Source organism: Rissa tridactyla, chromosome 16 (genome assembly GCF_028500815.1).
Source record: "Rissa tridactyla isolate bRisTri1 chromosome 16, bRisTri1.patW.cur.20221130, whole genome shotgun sequence".
Classification (NCBI taxonomy): Eukaryota; Metazoa; Chordata; class Aves; order Charadriiformes; family Laridae; genus Rissa; species Rissa tridactyla.
The window spans coordinates 3,884,622-3,905,776 of NC_071481.1; the positions used below are offsets into that span (position 1 = coordinate 3,884,622).

Sequence of the window (21,155 nt, forward strand, 5' to 3'; positions counted from 1 at the left end):
GCCGAACGCCCCTCATGAAGCGCCTCGGGGCGGCACAGGGCACGGCGGGGACAGACCCCCGCCTGCCTCCCTCCCCGCTGCAGCGGCCCCCCCACCGCCCCGCGGGACCACTCACCCCTGGCGACGCCGTGTCGCGGTGTCGTGTCGTGTCGCGGCGTCGGCAGCCCGCTCCCCTCAGCGCCCCCCGCAGCTGCGCCTTAACGGCGCCCGATGAGGGAACGGCTGCACCTGGGCCCGCCCGCGCCGCCGGCGCGTGCAAAGGCCTCGTGCAAAGGCCTCGTGCAAAAGGAGGGGGGTGGGAGAGGGTCACGCCCCGCCCCCCCGGGAGCATCAGCCGTTTTAGCAGCTTTTCCGCCCAAAATAAGGGGCACTAACGACCCCAGCCCCATCTCTCCATCTCCCCAAAACCCCTCCCGGGGATGGGCAGGTGACCCCGTGGACGAAGGGACAGCTAAGTGGAAAGGGCAGGCTCTGACACACAGTTTTTTGGCAAGAAGGTGGCTTTTCCCTTTCAAAGCCACACAATCAGGGCTCCAGGTTTGGTTTCAGGGTGGGAGGGAGCCTGTGGGAGAAGGGGCAGAGGGTGCACCCGCCGCAGCACCCCAGGGTGCATAGGCAAAGCCCCTGAGCACTGGTGGGGTGCCGGGGAGGCCACCGAGACCTTGCCATGCCACAGCTTGGCAGAAGATCCGGGGTGGAATTCACTGCATGTAATGAAGACTTCACACCAGGCTCACTCACCTGGCAGAAGAGATGAGGGTCTGCCAAATGGCAGGCAGCAGGTTTCCGAGCGTGCACCATCAGTGCTGAGCCAGCAGCCTGGCATGGACAGGTTCCCGCAGACGGAAAGGCAATTCCTTCCCGCCTCTGCCAGCTCGAAATGAATATTGAGCAGCTGTCGCCCCGCATAATCCATCGTCTGAGCCCTTGCCCCAAACCCTTCCCTGGCCCAGCAGCTGTTTTCCGAAGAGCTGTGGAAACCCTGCCCATCTCTGCCTGCGTCTGCAGCTGCCGTACCCCAGGACACCCCCTTTCCACATTTGGCAGCCCTGGGCGCTCACCGCTGCCAGGGGTCCCACAGTCCTGCGAACTCAGAGAAACACGTGCCTCCTCCATGGCCCACAGCTGCCCGCCAGCATGCGAGACAGCGCCTGTTGTGCCTGCCCTTGGGGCAGGGGGCTGAATTTGTAGCCACAACCAACCCCCTTCCAGCCTTGCTTGGCAATTTCCCAGCAGCAGGTTTGGGCATGAACCCTCCCCTATCTGCAATCCCAAACTTCTCACTAAAGGGACCACCTTCCTCCTTCCTGTGGATACTGCATTTCTTTTTCTTATTTGTCAAACTGTGACCCTGAGCTTTCCTGGTATTTATTACAACAGGGTTTTCACCAGTGACTTCAGCCTCATCTGTAGAAGTGAGGGCTTGAAAACATGGGAGGTTTTTTTGCCACAATGTGCAGCTGGTGCTGTCCTTCCCAGAAGCATCATTTCTAGGTGCAGTGTGAGCACCCGCAAATGAGGGTGTGGGAAGCAAACCTCGCTCAGCACCATTGCAGAGACAGGTAAATGCCTGGGTTCTCCTCCTGTCCTGCTGCTGGCCTCCGTGCGTCGGTTGAGCGTGGTCCTGGGAGGTGCAGAATAGCACTGTTCTGCTGCAGCACAGGACAGAGAGACAAAACCTTGACCAGAAGTTTGTGCCAGGCGTTGTGTGTTGTGAGAAACTGCGGCGCCACAGGAGCAGGCAGATGAATCCCCTTCTTGTGGGGTCAGCACAGAGGTGCAATCTTCACACACGGCAAGTAGCACAGTATGGCGTGGAGGAGTAAAAGGCCTCCACAAAACTTGGCTAAAGCTCCCGCTCCAGCTGGCCCTCTTGCGCACCTGCGTGGGATCCTGAGCTGGCTTTTCTGGACTGTCATCTTTCCTGGATGTGGCAGGTTGGCTTCAAGGGGCCTGATTTCAGCAGCAGGAGCAATCCTGTGCCCATTGGGAACCAGTGCTGTGCTTTACTAACACACACAACACATAACGCCAGTGCCACACTGGCCAGCACCATGCTTACATGCAACAGTGACACAGGGATGAGTGAAGGATCCAAACGTGCGAATGTCAAAATTTTTTATTTACAACAGTCTCCAAAAATCAAGGAACACTGAAAATAGTGAGGGTAGGAGGTGATTTACAAAAGTAACACGCGTATATTACATCAGGAATTGTGCTACATCACTCTGAGAACCGACACTCTAAGGTCTGCACAGGACGTGGAGAAACAGCAGTGCCCTCCCTCCTTGGGGTGCTCACACCTCTTCTCCCCTTGGGTTTTGAACCATCCTCCCTCCCATTTATTCTCTTCTGCTTCCCCCTGCAAACCTTTCTGCTCAGCTGCTTGTTGCTCTGCCTCTGGTCCTGGCCGTCGCCCTCCCAACCCCTGCAGCAACTGCCCAAAGGAGGAGCGGCGGGGAGAAAGCCGAACAGCCCGACAACTACATCCTCGGGATGGAGACGGGCCTTGAACGACTTTTAGCTGCAGGACCCTGGGCACTGAGCCAGGGCAGAGCAGTTAGTGGAGGCCTTGGAAAAAGCGTAACCTGTGAACTATGGCTTGCATGCTATCTGGGGTGAGGAGTGATTGCGGAAGAAATAACTAAGAGACTGTGAGTTTGTCCTGCCTGGCTGCAAATCAGTCAGCACAGCTTCCTTGGTGGACAGTGTGGGAGGATTTATACATGTCACAGGGTTAAATAAAAGCCTTTTATAACCTTCCAGGAGGGCAGGCTGCTCTGGTAAGAAAACTCAGTGCAGGACAAGCTAAAAAATTTAGATGCTGTGACATAAAGCAACATCCCAGTTTGCTCCAGTGGAGACAAAGCCGGGGTCTCTGGTGACCACTGCATCCAGACTACCATTATCAGTGGTCCAGTAACCCGCTAAGCATGATACATGTCCTTCTCCTGGGGGACACTTCTCAGGCTGGCTTTGCTCTGGCATAGTTTCAGATCCATCAGGGATCGAGAAGCACAGTCCAGCTCAGTCACTGATCCCCTTTCAGTATCTGCAGCCTCTGGAATTGCTGAGGTCAGTGGCCAAACCTGATGCTCCCCAGTCGCCTGTAGAGATCCCTTGTGAACCCAACACCTCAAAATGCACCACAACATAAGAAAACAGAGTGAGAAGACCTGGGTCTATCCCTTCCTCTGACACTGATCTTTGCAAATCATGTCAGCTCTGTTCCTCCTTGCTCCAAAGCCAATTTCAACAGGGCTGTTGTGAGCAGAGACTCTCTCTGAGTGTCCACAGCCATGGGGAGCCTTAAACCCACTCAGCAGCTCCACTGAAGGCGAGGAGCAGCAACACCACCTCGGTGCATATATGACAGTGCTTCAACACTGGAAAGCGGTGCCCTTCTGCGACTGCCCTGGGCTGCCAGGGAGAGACTTCTGGGCAGGGCAGGACAGGACCCGCTCCGTTTTGCAGGAGACAGAAAAGTTTCAGAATGACCCCCATCCCGAAACATTAACATCAACTTTTCAGAATGTAACCCTCAAAACAGGATTTACTAGAAATAAAGGAGTGGGCAGTTAACAGAAACTGCTGTAATTGAAAACTCTTGTACATTTCTTTTTAACTACAGCTAGACTGTTTTGAAATGGGAAATGGGAGCATTCTATTCCAAGTAAGGCTGGTGTGCTGTGTTCTACTGTTTAAAAACATCAAAACTGACAGCTTCGTGTGAAGCATTTTAACTCCCTGGATTCCTCTGTTTGAGAAATTCTCCCTGAGACAATCTCCAGCCACTTTTAGTCCAGACTCTGTGAGCACCTTAGGCATGAGCAGCTATCAAGGAGAAGGCTGAACCTTGCTCGGCAAGACGATAGGGCCCAAGAGATGGTCTGGGAAACAGAGGAGTCATCAGAGAAAGAAGATAGGCAGAGATGTGGGAGGAATTAATTTAGGGTGAGCATCTGCTCCCAGAACAGTGCCAGACAGGTGAGGTCTTGCATTTTATTGCTACGAGCATCTGCCTCGGAACACTGATGCCCATCAGGGCTGTCAGCCCCACCTTCGCATTTGCTCAGATAAACCCATCCGTTTTCTTACCTCTATAATTTTACGAATATTTTCTAATGCCAAGGAGGATGCTCCCTACATAGAGATGGATGTACACATCTGCTACTGATTTATTGTCTCCACAGCTGCCTGGGGAGATGAGTGTTGTAAGCATTTTGTGGAAGGCTGTGCCCCACCTCTAAGCCTCTTTCAATCTGCAGCACATGGAGGAAGCACCAGCCACCCTGACCACAGTGCTGTGCAGAGTGAAATGGTGATGGGGCAAATGTCTAGTTAGATCTTAAGACAAGTATCATGACTATGTTTAATTAAGTTGTCAGCTTACCAACATCCAGTGGGTCCTTGCAGTGAAAAGCACCATCTGGGATCGTCTCCTGGCTCTTCTGCCATCCTACTACAGTCTGGAATAAGTTCCTCCTCCTCTGCATGCCTCAGTTTCCTTGCTGGAGGGGCACAATCTCCTCAATATGCCTTTGTGAATCACCTGCTACAGCTCTGCGTGTATCTCAGTCTCTCATTTTCCTTTCTGATTCACTTCAGCCATTCCTCTCTCAGTATCACCTTGGGCAAACAAGGGCAAGGTGATGCCCTGCTCCTGCTAGTACCAGCCAGCCCTTCTGCACGGAGTGCTCCTGGGCTGGCCAGAGAGGAGGAGGGAAAATGACAGCTTGTCCTTTCCCCTGCCTGCTCCAGAAAACAGGACAGATCCTGCCAGGTGCCAAGAACTCTTGTTATTTTTGTCTGCAGATCAGACACCGCCAGCTCAGACCCAAGAGACATAAAAGGTTTTCCACTACTTTGAAATTAATCTTTGCCTTCCAAGAGTGGCTGAATGAATGGTGCCAGCATGGTGTGTCCAGAGTCACTCTGGAGGTGGTGGGGCTTATATAGCTTCTTTATAGTGAGTGCAAACATAGGACTCCGGGGGCTTAAATGAGCTTTAAATTTTGCAGGAATCAAAGCACATCTATGCCTTGTCTTAACGACCTTTCAAGGTTTCTTTATGCTCATAGAAGGAGAAACTTCCTCTAAGGGTGCACTCAGTACCTTATTCTCTTGTCTGGTGACCTGAAAATATCCATCAGCTTTAATCACCCCAAGGACTTTGAAGCATTAGCTAAATTCAGGTCAAGCCACCAGCCAGAGCACTAGGGCTACCTTGCTCTCCCCTGCAGCACCCACACAGCCCCATGGGTCTCAAGGGGCTGTATATCATCAGCACACTGTCCTCTCCGCTCACTGCCACTTAGGAGTGCTCAGGGCACCACTAGTCATTAAATTTGGAGAACAGATATGGCTTACAGTCCAATGTTGGGGCTGAACTGTGCACAGCAGCCATCAAAACAGCACAGCTTAAGGATAGTCAAAAACCCTTTCCAGAACCATTTATTCATGGGCATGTGGTTCATTACGAAGGAACTGGTGCAGATCAGAGGTAGGTGCCAAGGAACGTTTAACATTTTGCAGAAGCAGGTTAACTCAGCTGCACTATGGGATGGCGAGGAAGAAACCAAGTCTATTCTGCTCATACTCTCACCACTCTCGCTGCCTGCAGTGGGATTGCTCTGGCTTTCCCCTGGCATCAACAAGAGTCCTGTCCTGTCACTCCTCTCTCCAGCTGACACCTTGGGGAACCTACTTTAGGAACAAACATTTGATCCAGTTTCACAGGGATAACACGATGTGAAGGTTTAAGACTGGCAGGGACCAGAGCAGGGATACACTGAGCTAAGCAGAAGCAGCTGCTGGTCTGTCTCAGCAGCACAGTCCCCTGAAACTGGCTGGCAACAGGGATGGGCTTCCTGCAATTTCCATCTTAAAAAGGGGGTCAATCCAGACAGAAAACACAAAGCCACCAGGGACATGGTATCTGCAAACAAATGGAGTCAACCTTCTTTCTGGCCGCCCCTCTCTATTGGCATCCCTGTAAATAACATTTAATGCATCTCCCACTGGGCCAGACCCCTCCCCTTCTGCCAAGGACCAGATGTGTCACATATCAATGCACACACTTAGCTATTTCAATTTTAAAAATATGATAGAATCAGTGACGCTTAAAATGTACTTGTTAATGGCACCAGTTTGTGATTTAATTTTACTTTAATATAAACCATCTGCTCTGAGCAGGCAGCAGCCGGGGGCTGAAGCTCCGCTGTTCTCATGTCTCCACAATGGAGGGTGTCTCCAAGCTGCCACAGAGGATGCACCACTGTTTCTTCATGCATGCCGCCACGTATGGGCTGTACCTGGCCCCAGCGGTTAGCTAAGAACTGATTGCCATGAGCAAAAGGCTCTGCAGGGACCTCAAGACTGTCTGATTTCTCTCTGCCATGAAGAGCAGAAGCAACGACTGGTGAGGTCACACACTGAGCAGGAGGCGGGACTGGGCATCCATACTGCCTTGGCCTCACTACTGAGACTGCTGAGGGCAACGATTGCATTCCTGATGGCTGTTCACAGACCCAAGAGATCCCAGCAAAAGGTGCTCTGTCCCTTCAGAAAGAAGGGGAAAGCCATGCGTCCTGATGCCCTCCACTAATGACAAAAGCGGGACACTGCAGGTGGTGCCACCCAACATCTCTAGTTTGGATCCCACAATGACACTCACACGAGCTCCCATGCAGTGAGTTCGCTGCTGGTCTAGCTTGGGTACAGGGCACAGCGAAGGGGTCCAGACAACGCTATTTCCCGGGCCTGTCCAACAGCTCACTCCTGTTTTTGAAGGCTCGGGTAATGAGACACAGTCTTGGTGCGGGGGTAGGACATCACCTTGAGCCTTCGTTGCAATGCTAACCCTGGCCAAGGGGAGGGGAAGGACAGAGGGAAGGGTTTCAGAAGGGATCAGATGGCCTTCCCAACTTCTCCCCTTTAAGCTTTGCGGTTCCAGAAAACTCTGTTCATTAAAAAAAACCAAAAAAAACAAAAAAACAAAATCACAAGAAAAACCCACCAAAACCAAAGAGAAGAATAAAAGAAAAGCAGAAAGAAAATTGAGAGAAGGAGACCTCCTCCCCTCCTACTCATGGGCTGAGCTATTCCCTGGGCAGCCCTCACTGTCCATCATCCATCCATCACTATCCAAAATAAATACAAGTTTAGAGCAAAACCCATTAGAAAATAAAGTGCATCTGGAGTTGAAAAACCTCTGGAAAAAGGGGATTTTTTTCCTCTTTTTTTTTCTTACAAAAAATATCCTTTAAAAAAAAAGAAAAAAGAAAGGGAGCAAGAGGACAGAGCATTTGGCTCTTGGCATAGGGTCTACAGGGCTGTCCCATTAGGGAGAGGGATCTTAAATCCGCTCTTCAGCAGGGCGACACAGATGCACAGCCCCAGCAGGCCAGCAAGAAGCACCCCCACCACAGCCTTGAGGCACGAAGTCCTGCTGCGGATGAAGGTGCCAGGCCCCATGATGCTCAGCAGGGCTGTGCTCACAGTTAGTGTGTACAGGATGGAGACTCCTGTGTTGAGGGCCACAATCTTCCCAAACTTTGCAAAAGGGGCAATGATGCAGAAGAACAGCGGGACGGTGGCAATCACTGTGGTGACGGCACTCGAGACAATTGCTACACCTACATGACGGACTGCTTCAATCGTCCTCCACTGGCGGCACGCTGTGGGGTCCTGGCAGAAGGGACAGCAGTGTTAAGGGGGAGTGGGGACAAGCACACGGGGTTGCACTAACATTTTAGCCTTTGGGAGAGTGGCTTAGCTCATAGGGTCCCGGTCCAGGACAAAGATGCTGCGTGAGTGCAGATTGGACAGTTCGCGCAGGCTCTCCGCACACCGGGCAAACAGCCATGAGGTTATAAGCCAGTAGAGGCAAAGTCTGCTGGATTTTGTGCACCCTTTCAGCCACATCAGACTGACTGCTGGGCCTGCACAACAGAGGCTCCGCATGCAGACACTATACCTGGGAGAGATCCTCAAGCTTTTGTGGTGTCCGTCTTCCCAAAGAGACAAAAGATGTTAACAAGGCTAGAAAAGACCTTGAGGTCCAGCACAGCACAGCTAAGCAATTTGCAGAGGTTACAGTATGAGTGTGGGGCCATTCCAGCACAAGACTGTCTTCACTGGGACATGAAAAGGGATTGCTTTGGACACAGCTGTGGCCAGTAAGAAAGGGATAACCATGTGGGTTGAACCCTCAGCTGGGCTTACTGGACTCGCGTACACAAGCTCACATGAGTCTCTGAGCAGTCAGCTGGACAAGCAGCAAGCACCCCAGGCATGACGCATCCCCCCTTCCCATCACACCTTAGGTCCTGCATCCCAGCCAAGTGGCACGGGAGGGCATGAGGGGAATGGATGCAAGGCCATAGGAAGACAAGAGCTCACCTCTGCCTGGTGCAGCGGCAGGTTTTCCCCTGCCAGCAGGTAGCCCTCCACCAAGTGCACACAGTAATCGACAGAGGAACCAACGAGGATGGAGAGGGAAATGGCTTCCACAGCTCCCATTTCCCAGCCAGACCAGTACATGATTGTCACCACCAAGCAGACCACCCCTGTGTGAAGAAGGTAATGTTAGACAAATATAAAGAGCTCTGGGACTACTGCCCAGGCCTACTGATACAAATCAGTCACTGAGGAGTCTGGGATCATAGCCCTGCAGGTCTGCACGCTAGCCAGTCTGAGTCTTGTACACACTGCCTCCTCCCCACAGAGGCAAACGCTTCCCTCACCTTCCTCTGGCCACATGGACCACTCAATAAGGCAACCAGACCTGCTGGGGACAGTGAAGCACCCAATTAAATATTAGTCAAACTGACAGACTGATGCCCATCTAGGCTAATGCTTGCTAAATGAATCCAAGCCCAGGCAAGTATGCCTGTGTGCACACAGGTGCTACAGGAAAGAGGACCCTTTGTTCTGCTTGTTGGAGTTACACAGAGGCTGAGCACATACACAGGTTTTTCTTAACGGCAAGAATGATATGTTTGTGAGTCATGAGTGGGAGACTAAATGGTTTTAAAATGATAGATTTGATTTTTAAACTGAGAAGTTTAGCAACACACTTAGTCCACAATATCGTCAAATCACCAGCCAGGGAGAGGGAACTATTTACAAATTTGCTTCAAATACTAACAAAACCGCTAAAATATTCAGCTTTTAAAATCTCCTACTGCTTGGAAACAGCAGCCATGGTGCAGATCCTTGGGAAGTAGTGCAATTGTTATTCAGAGCATGTGGGACTTAATCACATTATTATACATAACAGGCAGGGATGGCATTTGTGTAGCTAAAACCCTTATTTAAACAAATAGAAGGGATTGTGTAGATAAAACACACTGGGAATTAGACACACAAATCTATTTTTCCAGTGAGGTTCCTGCGCATTTGATGAGAGTTTCTCCCGTTCACCTAGGTATATCAGGACTGGCTCCTGGAAAGCCAAAAGGGTTTACACAGAGTAAGGGCAATTCAGTTCAAATCACCAGAGACTCAGCAGAGCCACAACCCACCAATTTCAGACAAAAGGAAAGCCTGACACATTGGAACTGGTGGTTTTTACCTAAAATGCTGAGCAGCACTGGCAGCAGGAGGAGGATGTGAGTGGTAAACACCGCCACTGCAGCCACACAAATAACCAGTGAGAGGACGAGGCCGTACAGGGCACTCTGCACTCCTGGAAGAAAAAAGACAGCTAATTTTGACTCCTGGAAGGTGACAGCTGGCATGAGAAAGGCACTGTGTCCCCACTGGCAAGGAGGCAGGGAGGGACTCACACTGGGGAAGATGGGAGGGGGAGGATCAGAGTGGAAAGTGGGTGATCACCTTCTTGCTTCTCACATCAGCAGGGCAGAGGCCCCTCCCTTCTCTATTTCCCTGGGCTCTGCCTAGGATTTGGGGGCAGAAACGGGCTTTAGGGGTTTGCATAGCAATGGTAAGGGATTGAAGATACAACATGTTGCCATCAGATGGGACTGAGTGTGCTGTGAAGACGTATTGGAGAGCATGGGCTCCTCAGGGAGACAAACATGACAGTCACGTGCCTATAATCTCCATGAAGATCTGCTTCCAGTGCTCACAGGTCTGGAAACCGTTCCGGAGAGCAGAGCCCTCTGGGAAGAGCTGGAGTTGCTGCTGCAGGAACGTCTCCCATTTCAGGTAGTCAGCATACGTCTGGAAGGAAGATGTCCCTTTGTAGGTTGTCTGTAAGAAGATGAAGATGTTATTCTTATGTCCTGCTCTTCAGGGCAGGGTATGCATGGCAAGGGAAGAGGGAGAACAAGGCAGCTGGAGTTCCAGCACCAGGCAGGACTGGCAGTGGCAGACGGGCAAATCTGCTACCAGCTCTTCACCTGAGCTCTCACAGTAAGAGCTAATTGTGGCATGGGCAGCCACTTCTAGCAAATTGTGAGTGCAGGCATCTCTCTGCAACAAGGCACAAACACTACCAAGCACTAGAAAGTGGCCAGTGCACAAAGATGAGAGCTAAACCCCCAGAATTCACAAGAAGAAACTGTCATAAGGATAGATGGTGATACCACGTGCTCACCGATTCAAACGCCATGGAGATCCACTGCACCTTCCCATCCTTCACCCCCACTGCCCCATGAGAGAGCTGTCCGGGCAGCAGGTTTGGCTCTGGGATGTTCTTGCACTCAGGGTGCAACATCTGCAGAAAGGCGGAGATGCTGTAACCTGGTGAGAAAGAAAGAGCACGGGATGGAGGACAGGACAGGGAAAGGAAGCACATTGGAGCAAGGGGGAAAAAAAAAAAAACAACCAACCGCAAGAGAAAGTTGCAGGCCCCGTTTGTCAGCCAGCAGCTGCTTCCCCATGCAACTCTGACTTGCCAAAGCCCTTGATGTCTCAGCACCAGAGCCCTCAGCTGTTCCTAGCTTGAGAGGACACCGTGTCACCAGCACTGAACAGGACACTACCACCGCTGTTTGTCCCCAGCTGTCACAAAGCAGTACAAACCGCAAGCGCTGAGGAATTCTGCCTGGCCTGGCAGGGATTTTCTCCAGGCATGAGATTGGCTTTTGGCCTCAAGTCAATATACACTTCATAGACTCAGCTCCACAACCTTCTGACCTCCGAAGTTGGAAGAGACAGTCACTGGCTTGGTATGTGAAGCCACAGAGCCAGTGAGTAGCCTCATCACAAGACCAGGTGTGATTTGATGGTTATTCAGGAGCTACTAAGAAGATATTTACTTATCCAAAAGATTGTAAGTGTATTACAAGCAATACCCATGACTGGAAAGAACAGATGCAATTGTGTTCTTAACTGGATTAAATCCTGAAGAATATGCCCAGTGTCTTTGGAGTTAGAGAGACCATTTCTTTCTCATCTCCCAGAAAGCGTGACCAGGGGCATGTTCTAGAAGGGCAAAGCTGCCTTGGGAAGAGAAGGAGGCAGCAAGAAGGAGCCACCCTTTCTGGTTTGCTGTTGAGAACCCCAGCTCAAGCAAACACTGCTGCAAGCAAAGCTGCAGAACAGGAGTCTGATGTTCTTGTCCCACTCAGTCTGTATTTCTCATCCCAAAAACAGTTGCCACAACACATGGAAGCATGGGGTGAATGGCCCATGGAGGTAGGAGCTGTGACTTAAGCCAGGTGGGAACAGGCAGAGCTGTGCTGTAGCCAGGTCAGGAGAGCTGACTGCTGGGAAACACTGCTCCTCCCTGCACTGCCTGCATTTAGCATTGGCTGGTGCCTTGCTTTCCTTTCCCTGCTTCATCAAGCTGGGATCTGAAAGTTTAAACGCCCTGAGCAGCCACGCTCCTCAGACTGAAGGGTGAGAACCAGTCCCCACCCAGGGACCCGGGATCTCCCCAAGGACTCTGTGGCTGGCGTTAATCCTACCTACCAGAGGGCAGGCACTGAGCCCCTCCTGGCTTCACCAGTTCCGTGTTGCTGGCGATGGCTTTGCAGAGGCGGCACAGGTTGCCGATCTCTTTGAAGAGGTCGAAGCTGTCATCATAGATAACGCTGCCCTTTCACAAGGAGACACAACAATAAGAACACCACACGTGAGGCACACACAGCAACTGGCACGAGAAGGCAGAAGCTGAGTCCTCTCCTGGCTACTCAGCCTGGGACTAGCTTATACAGACTGCAGGTTATACAGTGGAAAAACCCACTGGACATCTTTGTTTCACCAGACAACTCAGGAAGAAGCTACACCACCCCCGTCCCAAAAAAAAAAACCACCCAAAAGAGAGTCAGGCAGTACAACAGAAGCACTGATAAATGAATAGTCCCCATACCATGCCCAAAACCATTCGGGTCTGCCTGAGGAGCAGCTCTGAATCCCCAGCAGTGCCCAGCATGCAAACCCAGCTTTCTACCCACTCCGCTGCCTGCATTTCACACTGCCCCCTCCGAAGGAAAGAGGTAAAAGCTGATTTTGCACAGTGCCCCCACATCAGAAGGCAAGAAGAACAGCAGAAAGCTGAAGTGCATCTGCCAAGTGACCAGAGCTAAGCATAATTTTGCTGGGGAAAAGCTGTGAATGCGTCACAGGATCAGATCTGGGAGATAAGCTGTTCCTGGAAAATTCACATTTAGTAACCTTTCCCTGGAGTAATTGATTTGTGTTTTTTCATGTTTATATCTCATAACAAGATAAACAATTACAGAAAAATATGAGTTCCCTGGATCTTGAATTTGTATTGAGATTTTCATACTTAGCTCAAGATGGGTTTGCTTCTAAAATCCTCAGGAAAGCCAGATTTACACTCAAAATTAGAAGGTTAGATATTGCACTCAGAAAGGGATTTTCTGAAAAGTCTGAAGTGATTTCAGTAAGGGCTTCTTGATCTCCATTATTTGTGAGTTTGCTAAAACAGAAATGTACTTTTGGCTCATCCCAATGCTACCATCTCTGCTGTTCCACCTGTCCAGACCACTGGACCATGCTGCCTGGGCTGTGGGGATTAACTAAACACCACTCAGGGAGACCATCCTTCCCTCAGCAGCGCCGAGCACACCTATCCAGTGTGCCAGAATGTGTGTACCATGTCTCCGATGACGTGGTTGTCTGGGCGTCTTGTGCGATTAACACCTCTGATACCAAACACTACAAAGACCATGGCTCCCGTGTCTACCAGTGGCCGCACTGCTGGCTTCCCGCAGCCCGTGTTCATGCAAGGATTAAATCCAGAAGTGGCTGAAAGCTTTGCTTTGGGTGCTGCTGTCAAATACAGAAGAAAGTTTGATTTCATCAGAAGGCAGCAAAAAAAGGTCTAACTCTCTGTCCCAGACAGCCAGACATGGCTGAACAGGTCCTCATCAGCTTACCTTTCTCACTGGGAACATAAAGGATGCCTTTGGTGGGTCCATCTGGGCTAGAGCTGAGAAGACAGCCAGGAGGTGCCACACACACTCGGCCATGGTAAGGGGGCTTGTGCGACTGGGCAAAATACAGTTTCCTGTGCAGCAGAGAAAGCTTGTTATGGGGGACCAGAGGTAGTAAAGATGATTTGTCCAAAGCATTAAGTGGAAACAGACTCTCTCAGGGACAGAAGGAAAGGAAAAGGCAAGCAACTCCAGACCTGGATCCCTAGACATTGCATATTCTGTGCTGCCTGTTCAGCCCAAGAGTTCAGGTGGGTAAGGGCAAGACCATGATCAGCAATGTCTTTTTGCCACCCAAAGAAGTCCCCAGTCACAGTCCTGTACCTGTCAAGCCTTTAGCACATTAATGATGTTATGGGCCTGCAAAATAACTTTGCAAAGATGGGCCACGGATGTCACCAACTAAGGGCAGGACTGGCACTGGACATTAGGCATCCCCTATCAGCCCCTCGGCTGTGCTGGTTTTGCTGTCTGGTCCCGAGTGGGTTTTGGAAGATTACCGTGTTCGCTGCTGCTCCTTGGCGGCCACGTAGAAACTGAAGTCGAACTTCCAGCCTCTCTTGGTGTCACAGGACAAGGTGGTCATCATCCACTTCCTGGGGCTCGTCTGCTTAAGCAGCCCTACTGTGGACACACAAGCTGTCAGCTTCCTGGTGAAGTTACCGAAAGGCACTCTATACACCTAAGCAATGGATTAATGAAAACAGACACTTAACTCCACAGGGTTGCAGCCTGTTGCACATTAGCATCACACACTCCCCTCCTCCCTGAGCACTGGCACAGCCACACAGAATGAGCACTGCAGGCACAAACCCAGCCAGCCCCCAGCCTGCCCCCTTCCCAGGGTTGGCCAGTGTGGGACGGGGGCCTTCACCACCCCCTTTCTCTGTGGCACAGGCTGCTCTGTCCAGGGTGAGGGCCATCTGGAAAATGAGTCCTCCTGAGGGTGTTTGTGTCCAATATAGCCTGTGCACAAGCAGTGTTGCCTGTGTCTGTGGCTAGACAGAAAGAGGCAGTAGGAATCCAGCTGCCTCAGTACCAGATTCTATCAGAATGAGCTCAGCTGATGATGCCAGGCCTCATCTGATCTCCACAGACACCCACTCTTCTGCTCCCACTGCTGACAGTCACATTGCAAGAGCAACAGATAAGTATTGTGGCACTGCGAGGCATGATCTCTAACAATGCCAGGCACAATGCCCTCTGCATTAGCTACCTTACTGCAATGCCCTGCAGATTTCACCCTGAGATACCTAGGACCCCGTGGAGAAACAGGAGGAGGCTCTTGTGCTCACCTGTTGAGTGCTGCACTCTTGATAGAGGGATCCAACATCCCTGGACTGACTCACCTGGAAGGAAGGCACCTCCCCGTCTCCCGGTGACACCATCTGCCAGGGGGCAGGGACACTGGCATTGAGCGAGAATCTGTAGATGGCTGGCCTTCCCTTGCTTCTGGACTTCGAGATATACACAGTCCCCTGGAGATCTGAAGAAAACAACAGAGGGCATGAAGGCTAGTGGTACTTCTCAATCAGCAAATCCTACAGACATGGACAGCAGCGAAGGAGGGTTCTTCTGGTCTGCTGTCTCCTCTGGGGCAGCAGGCACAGCCTCTGTCTTCTAGCAGCATAGCACACCTTTCAAAGATTTTCACAAATATATCCTGAGCTGCAGTAATTCCTGATGGCTTATTGATTCATGTCATCTCAGGACCTGGCCCAATAACTCTTTTATCCTCAAAATCCCCTGCAAAGCAGACTGAATTTACTCTCTTCATGGCCTGCCAACAAGGTTGTGACACAGGAGTGGAATACAAAAGTTCTGAGCTCCTAGCCCTGTACTCAGACCAGAGGGATTTGTCACGAGACTGTACTGCCACCTGGATTATAGTACCATGTCCTAGCGAACAGTAGGCATTCAGGGGAAGTGGGATTGTAACGATGCCCATTACATCCAGCACCAAGCTAGGCTCAGCAGGGCAGAGTCTGAAGAGAATTATTCCCATCAGCTACTCAGACCATATGATTTTTTACTCTAGTGGACCCTTAGGCCCTGGACCCAAATGTGGTCAGAGTCATCGTGCCTCACTTACCTTGCTGCCCTGTATCACTTATGCTCCCTTTGCTTCCCCAAGTTGACCCTGAGCCCCTCTTCTTTTTTTCCAAGGAGGTTCGCATGTTGTTCTGCAAACTGTGGGGCTTTTCCTGAAACAAACCTGTCCCATAAGGTTAGTCAGGGAGGAAAGAGTGAGTGGCATGACAAGAGACCTACCAGCCCTGCACACACCACGGACTCTGCTATTGAACACTAAACCTTAAGCAGGGAACACAGAGCCACAGACCGCCAGCTGGTCACCGGCATGTGACCAGCACTTATGAGTAGTCAGTTTTAATGGACTATAAAGAAATTGCTCCAGCAGAAACACTCAGGCAGTTCCTGGCTAAAGCAGGAAATACTTTTCAAAATACTCCACTCCTAGAGGCAAGTCAACCATCCCACTCCCAATGTGCACCTCCCTTCAATGGGTTCCATCCAATGTCCAATGAGATACCTGAATAATGTAGGCCTCTACCTCACATTTCAGCTCCTCCAGCCCAGGGCTTAGGCCAGGCTGCACCCACTGTGGTCTGGGGACCAGCACTCTCACCTGAGCAGGTAATGCAGGAGATGCCTTCAGCACTCAGGTTGTATTTCAGGTCTAGCAGCACCTGGATGTTAGTGTCTGGCCGGAACAAGACTGGAGCACGGCTAGCTGGATGGAGGCGGCTAGCAAAGAATATGGACAGAAGCAAAACAAGGAGAAAGAGCCCTGCAAGAAAAAGCCCAAGGTAAGTGTGTGGGAGGCTATGTGTATCTTGCACTTAGGACATACTCAGACAGCAGGGGTGTGGCAGAAAGATGGTATTTTCAAAAGGAAAAAGGGAACAGCCTCTAAAGCACACTGGCAGCTGGGCTTTTTTGTAATGAGCCCCATGCCTGGATACCCACATCAGGACCTGCCATTTCAAATCCAAGTGAAAGGAGAGGGATGGAAAAGTCTCAGAGTTCCTCATGCAGTTCCCTTAGGGATTGACTGCTCTGGGGACACTCTTTCACCGACTAAGAAGTCATCTTTTGTGCCCCTTTTCTCAATCTCTTGTCACTAATAATCAAGGCTTGGAGACTGACTGAGATGCTGTCAAGCTCTCTAATACCCATGCAGATGGAATACCCCCCTCCTTCCTTACCCACAATCACCCATCTGCTCTTCACTGCAGACCACAGCACCCAGTGTTCCAGCAGCTCCTGCAGATGAGTTATCAAGTGACCCCGGTTGCACTTCTCTGCAGGGAGCTGTAGATTTTCTGGCATCACAGATACCAAGGGGACATCCCCCATTTCCAGGGAGACTAGAAAGAGAGAGAGATCAAAGGCAGTCTCAGTGCTCAGTGTCATGAGTGTCTCTCGTAGCTTTCTGCTCTCCCTTACAAAGTCTTCTGCAAACCTGTATAACTCAAGCTAAAGAGATGGAGTAAGACCCAGGCAGAGACAGTGACTTCCCAGGATGTCATAGGAAGCATCTTTGTCAAGCCACTGCCATGTGACAGCTACACTTCTAAATCCATATCTCACTCCAAAGCCTACGCTTCAGGCTATTCTTCCTCTGCCAGATCCCACTAACAGTGTCCACATGGTCACAGGGACACTGCATGCTTCTTGGGCCAAGCAAAATTTGTCCCTCTCCTCCACTATGTCTTGCAGCTAATTACACACAGCTGACGTCTTCCTGACTGCAGCCTGGCTCCCGTGGGCACTTGCTGTAGTGGGGTCAACGTGTGCCTGGCATGCTGTACAAGTGACCCACAAACCATGCTTGGTCACCAACTGGAACAAGCTGCTTTGCTTCTTCACAAGTTACCGGATGCCCAGGTGCCCCTGGAGAAAAGCATCCTGCTGTTTACTTTGCCCAAGGGAAGGAGTTATTTCCATACATTACCATTGCATGTGGCTCTGGCATACTAAGGAGACAGCTCTCGCAGCACAGTGCCAAAGCCTAGTTGTCTGCCCATCAAAGGCAGCTCAGAGCCTACTCTGCCGGGGGGGGATCTGCCCACTGCTGTGGAGTTGATGGCTTTCAGCCATTGATCCATTTGCCTCCAGTTCCAGTTTGCTGCTGGGCCTGAAGGCTGCTCACTGCCCAGACCACTGCCATTGTGGGTTTTCAAAGGAAGAGATCCCAGCAAGTTTTAAAAGCCAAGTACAACAGAGCATGACCACGTAAGCACCCTTATCTTCAATCAGGGCTAGGATTATCTCCTGCTAACAAGAGATAGGGAATTTCTGGGCTCTCTTTCTAGATTGCTTGTGTGGTCTCAGGCAAGTCATTGCCCTCTTCTTGCCATGACAGAGGAGATGCTCTGAGGACGTGATGCTGAAGAATAACAAAGTGTCCTCTCACCTGCTTCCCAAATGTAGGGTTCTGAATGGCAGGGAAGAGAGCAAAACTCTTTCTTTACTCACTGGTGCTATGGGCTAAAAGTTTTGTGGCTACATCCATGTCACAATTACTGAATCCAGACAGAAAGTACAACCCATATTAGACCCAAGAGGATTAGCAAATAAAGCTTTTATTGACACCCACTGAAGATCTCAAAGCAATTTACAACCATTAGTGAGTTAAGACTCCTACAGCCTCCTGTGACAGCACTATTCTCCAGCTTAAAAGTAGGGAAGCTGAGCCATGGACAGGAAGAACTGCAGGATGAACAGGTCCCCCTGAAGGCACTACACAGCAGGCACATACCAGGCTCCTCCTCCACACTGAGTAGTGGGATGTCATCATCCAGATAGGGAAGCGTCTCTCTGCCTGCTCTGGAGGTGGCCTCCGAGGCAATGAAGAGATCTTCAGCCAGGTGCAAGGCACTCTTTTTGGTACACTTCTGACTACAGCTGGATTGGAGCAGCGAAGGAGACAAAGGCATGAGTTTTAAGCCACATACTCTGCAAAGTGTTACCAGTGGGCTCCTTCAGTGACAAGGAGAGCAGCAACAGCCTGCTCCAATTACTTGGAAAGACAACAGGCAGTGCCATGAGCAATTTCCATTGCTAAGTGCTGAGAGGTCAGGGGCTGAGCTGCTACGGCAAAGCAGTAGCAGGCTGGGCTGGATACACAGAGCAGGGCTGAGCCATGAACACTGGGCGCTGAGTGACGGGAGTTTCAGCAGTTCATCTCCCTGCTAATGAATTAAATCAGGCCAGGTCATCTGCACTGCTAAAGAGCAGGGGAAGAGGAAATGTGCTGACTTTCAAATACAAATCTGCATGCACCGTTTGTGCCCACAGGCAGGAGCAATGTTGATTTGTCTGCCTTGCAGGGCCTGTGTCTCCACAGCTTGAGGATTTAGCTGTGCAGTGAGTGCTCTGAGGACACAAGCGGCTTCAATATTCCATGTGATTCAATGAAGAGGTATGATTAGCATTGCAGAGTCTGGCTACTGCATGAACACCAGGGGGAATAAGACTGGGACCTGGCCCTTTCATTTTGCTCCAGCCTGAAATGGCAGAAGTTAAATTTCCCTTCTGTTAGACATTAACAGGGAATAGTGAAGCCAAGCTGCCTGAGTGGGATGAGGATAACTGAGAGGATAGGGTAGGGATATGCATGCTGCCTTAGCCACGAGTTCCACAACAACTCCCCACCCGCACAAGGAGACTCCAGGGCTCACCTGGTTTGGCAGGAGCTCTCTAGTGGGGACACATAAAGGGTCCATATTCCAAGAGCAGCTGGCATAGTGAAAAGCACAGCTACCCAGCAGCAGGACACAATCAGCGACATAAAGAGTCCAAAGTCATGCACGGCTGGGATCTACATGAAGAGAGAGAACACGGAGTTGGGATCAACTGGGGCAGGAGACCTGGAGAGACAGCAGGCCAGAGAAGATACGTGGAGGAACCTGAGAACAGCACATGCTGACCTCAGTCATGGTAGCAAACCTGATAGGTACAGAGCTGAGCTGATCAGTGGCACTGGAAATATTGCCTTAGATGCTGATACAGGGAGAGTGTCCACTGCTTTAGAGCAGGCAAGGGACAGCCCTCTAGGGCAAGCAAGTCCAGCATGCTGCTGTGCTGGAGGAGAGGGCAGAAAGATGGTGCTAGCAGCTTCCCACTCTAGGGCCTCCAGCAGAAACAGAAAGCCCCAAATCCCAAAGCTACTGTGTACCTGAGAGAAGATGTTGGCAGCATATGCTGCAGCCGTGGTCAGGGAAGTGAAGAAGGTGGCCTTCCCTGCTGTCTGGATAGTGTGGATCATGCGCAGGCGCAGGTCCTTGAGGTGGGTGGCTTGGCGGTAGGTGTTGACGAAAACAAAGACATCATCAACCCCTGGGAAAAAAGAGGAGAGATTTTGATACTTTGCTCACAGTAGGGACACATGCTAAAAATCTAATTTCCCGCTCAACATCTGCAAATATTTCACTTACAGGTAACGGAGGGAAAGGGCTTGAAAATTTGATCTGCATTTGCCACCATGACCTTTCTCTCTCCTGCAGGCAGGAGATATGGCAAGGCAGCACAGGTAGGTTTTGAGTAAGGACGTGCTTACCAATCCCCACAATGACAAAGGCAGCCACACCGTTGAGTATACCCAGGTACTGGATTCCAAATACGACGTGGTACAGGAACAGAGCCACCAGGCAGCTTAGCCCGATACTGGCAATGCCGAAGAATGACAGGAACACTATAGGAGGAAAGGAACATGGAAAAAATAGTACTTCTGGTCATCCCTTGTGAGAACATACACCTCAGACCTGCCCTGTGAGGATACTGGTTCCCAGGAGTGTGTTGGTGACAAAGAATAGCTCAGGGCTGCAAGAGCACCACTTGCAGGCTCCTTCCCAGAATAGCTCAGGGCTGCAAGAGCACCACTTGCAGGCTCCTTCCCATGTGGCCCGTCCATGAAATTACATCAGCTTTACACCAGCCTTATTAAAATGGGAATTTGCATCTTATTCCTGTTCTCCCGTGAGCCTTCCCCGCATCCTGCCCACAAATCTCTGCTCTGGAGAATCAGACTTGCATGACCTTCTGCATGCTGCTATGCCACAGAGTCAGGCTGGTGTCAGGGCATCAGAGCCTCTCCTGGGGCTTGCACAGACCCAGGAGTCACTGCATATTCGGCTTTGTGTGAGAGCAGGGCAGCCGTGACTGTGACTGCAGCCTACCTGAGCAGGAGGTAAGGATGTAGACCAAGACAGCTATGCAGCTACTGCTGATGAAGGCCAGCCACATGTCATTGTTGAAGGTCCTCCTCACTTCATAGTCAAACAAATCCGTCCCTCCGTACAGCACCTGGACTTTGCTAGGGTGGGAAGATATGGAGGAAGAGGAGTAGGCAGAGCTGAGTGTAAAGGGAGCAGAGCCAGGGCATGTAAAAAAGCACAGTGTCTCCCCCAGAGCCAAAGGAGGTCACTGCTCTAATAAACTTGGCAGTTCTCTGAGGAAACAGCTCAGAGAGGTGAGAACAGGTTGAACAAGGTTGCTGCTGGAGGCGAAGTTCACACAAGAAGGAGGGAAAAATAAAAAAGCAGGTCTAATATTTTAAAAATTCCTCCAGTAGATGGTAGGTCTTTGGCACTAATAGACTTCCTGCTGTCAGCAAACAGCTCCTGAAGCCTCCAAAGCCAATTCCATCTGGAATCCTAATCATTGCTTATTATATTAAGCACAAAGGTAATAACCAGCGGATGCAGGCAGAGTGAGAGCTTATCATGAACCATATGATTTACCAGCTTCTGGAAGCAG

General features: G+C 50.7%; 1 protein-coding gene across 4 annotated transcripts in view; it reads right to left on the reverse strand.

Annotated features, from left to right (window-relative positions):
- Positions 1-2,107: 2,107 nt before the first annotated feature.
- The window catches only part of DISP3 (dispatched RND transporter family member 3), a 104,318-nt gene continuing 85,270 nt past the window's right edge, over positions 2,108-21,155 (reverse strand). For all 4 annotated transcript variants that reach the window (XM_054222351.1, XM_054222353.1, XM_054222352.1 and 1 more), the window contains 18 exons: positions 20,576-20,712; positions 19,957-20,091; positions 19,576-19,736; positions 19,079-19,218; positions 18,157-18,302; positions 16,601-16,762; positions 16,021-16,182; positions 15,466-15,588; positions 14,723-14,859; positions 13,874-14,055; positions 13,317-13,447; positions 13,034-13,209; positions 11,884-12,010; positions 10,565-10,710; positions 10,059-10,218; positions 9,578-9,691; positions 8,404-8,570; positions 2,108-7,689 (listed from right to left, as the gene is read on the reverse strand). In XM_054222351.1, the coding sequence (XP_054078326.1) occupies positions 7,327-7,689; positions 8,404-8,570; positions 9,578-9,691; positions 10,059-10,218; positions 10,565-10,710; positions 11,884-12,010; positions 13,034-13,209; positions 13,317-13,447; positions 13,874-14,055; positions 14,723-14,859; positions 15,466-15,588; positions 16,021-16,182; positions 16,601-16,762; positions 18,157-18,302; positions 19,079-19,218; positions 19,576-19,736; positions 19,957-20,091; positions 20,576-20,712 (2,869 nt within the window). In that variant the 3' untranslated portion in view covers positions 2,108-7,326. The remainder of the gene's footprint in view (positions 7,690-8,403; positions 8,571-9,577; positions 9,692-10,058; positions 10,219-10,564; positions 10,711-11,883; positions 12,011-13,033; positions 13,210-13,316; positions 13,448-13,873; positions 14,056-14,722; positions 14,860-15,465; positions 15,589-16,020; positions 16,183-16,600; positions 16,763-18,156; positions 18,303-19,078; positions 19,219-19,575; positions 19,737-19,956; positions 20,092-20,575; positions 20,713-21,155) is intronic.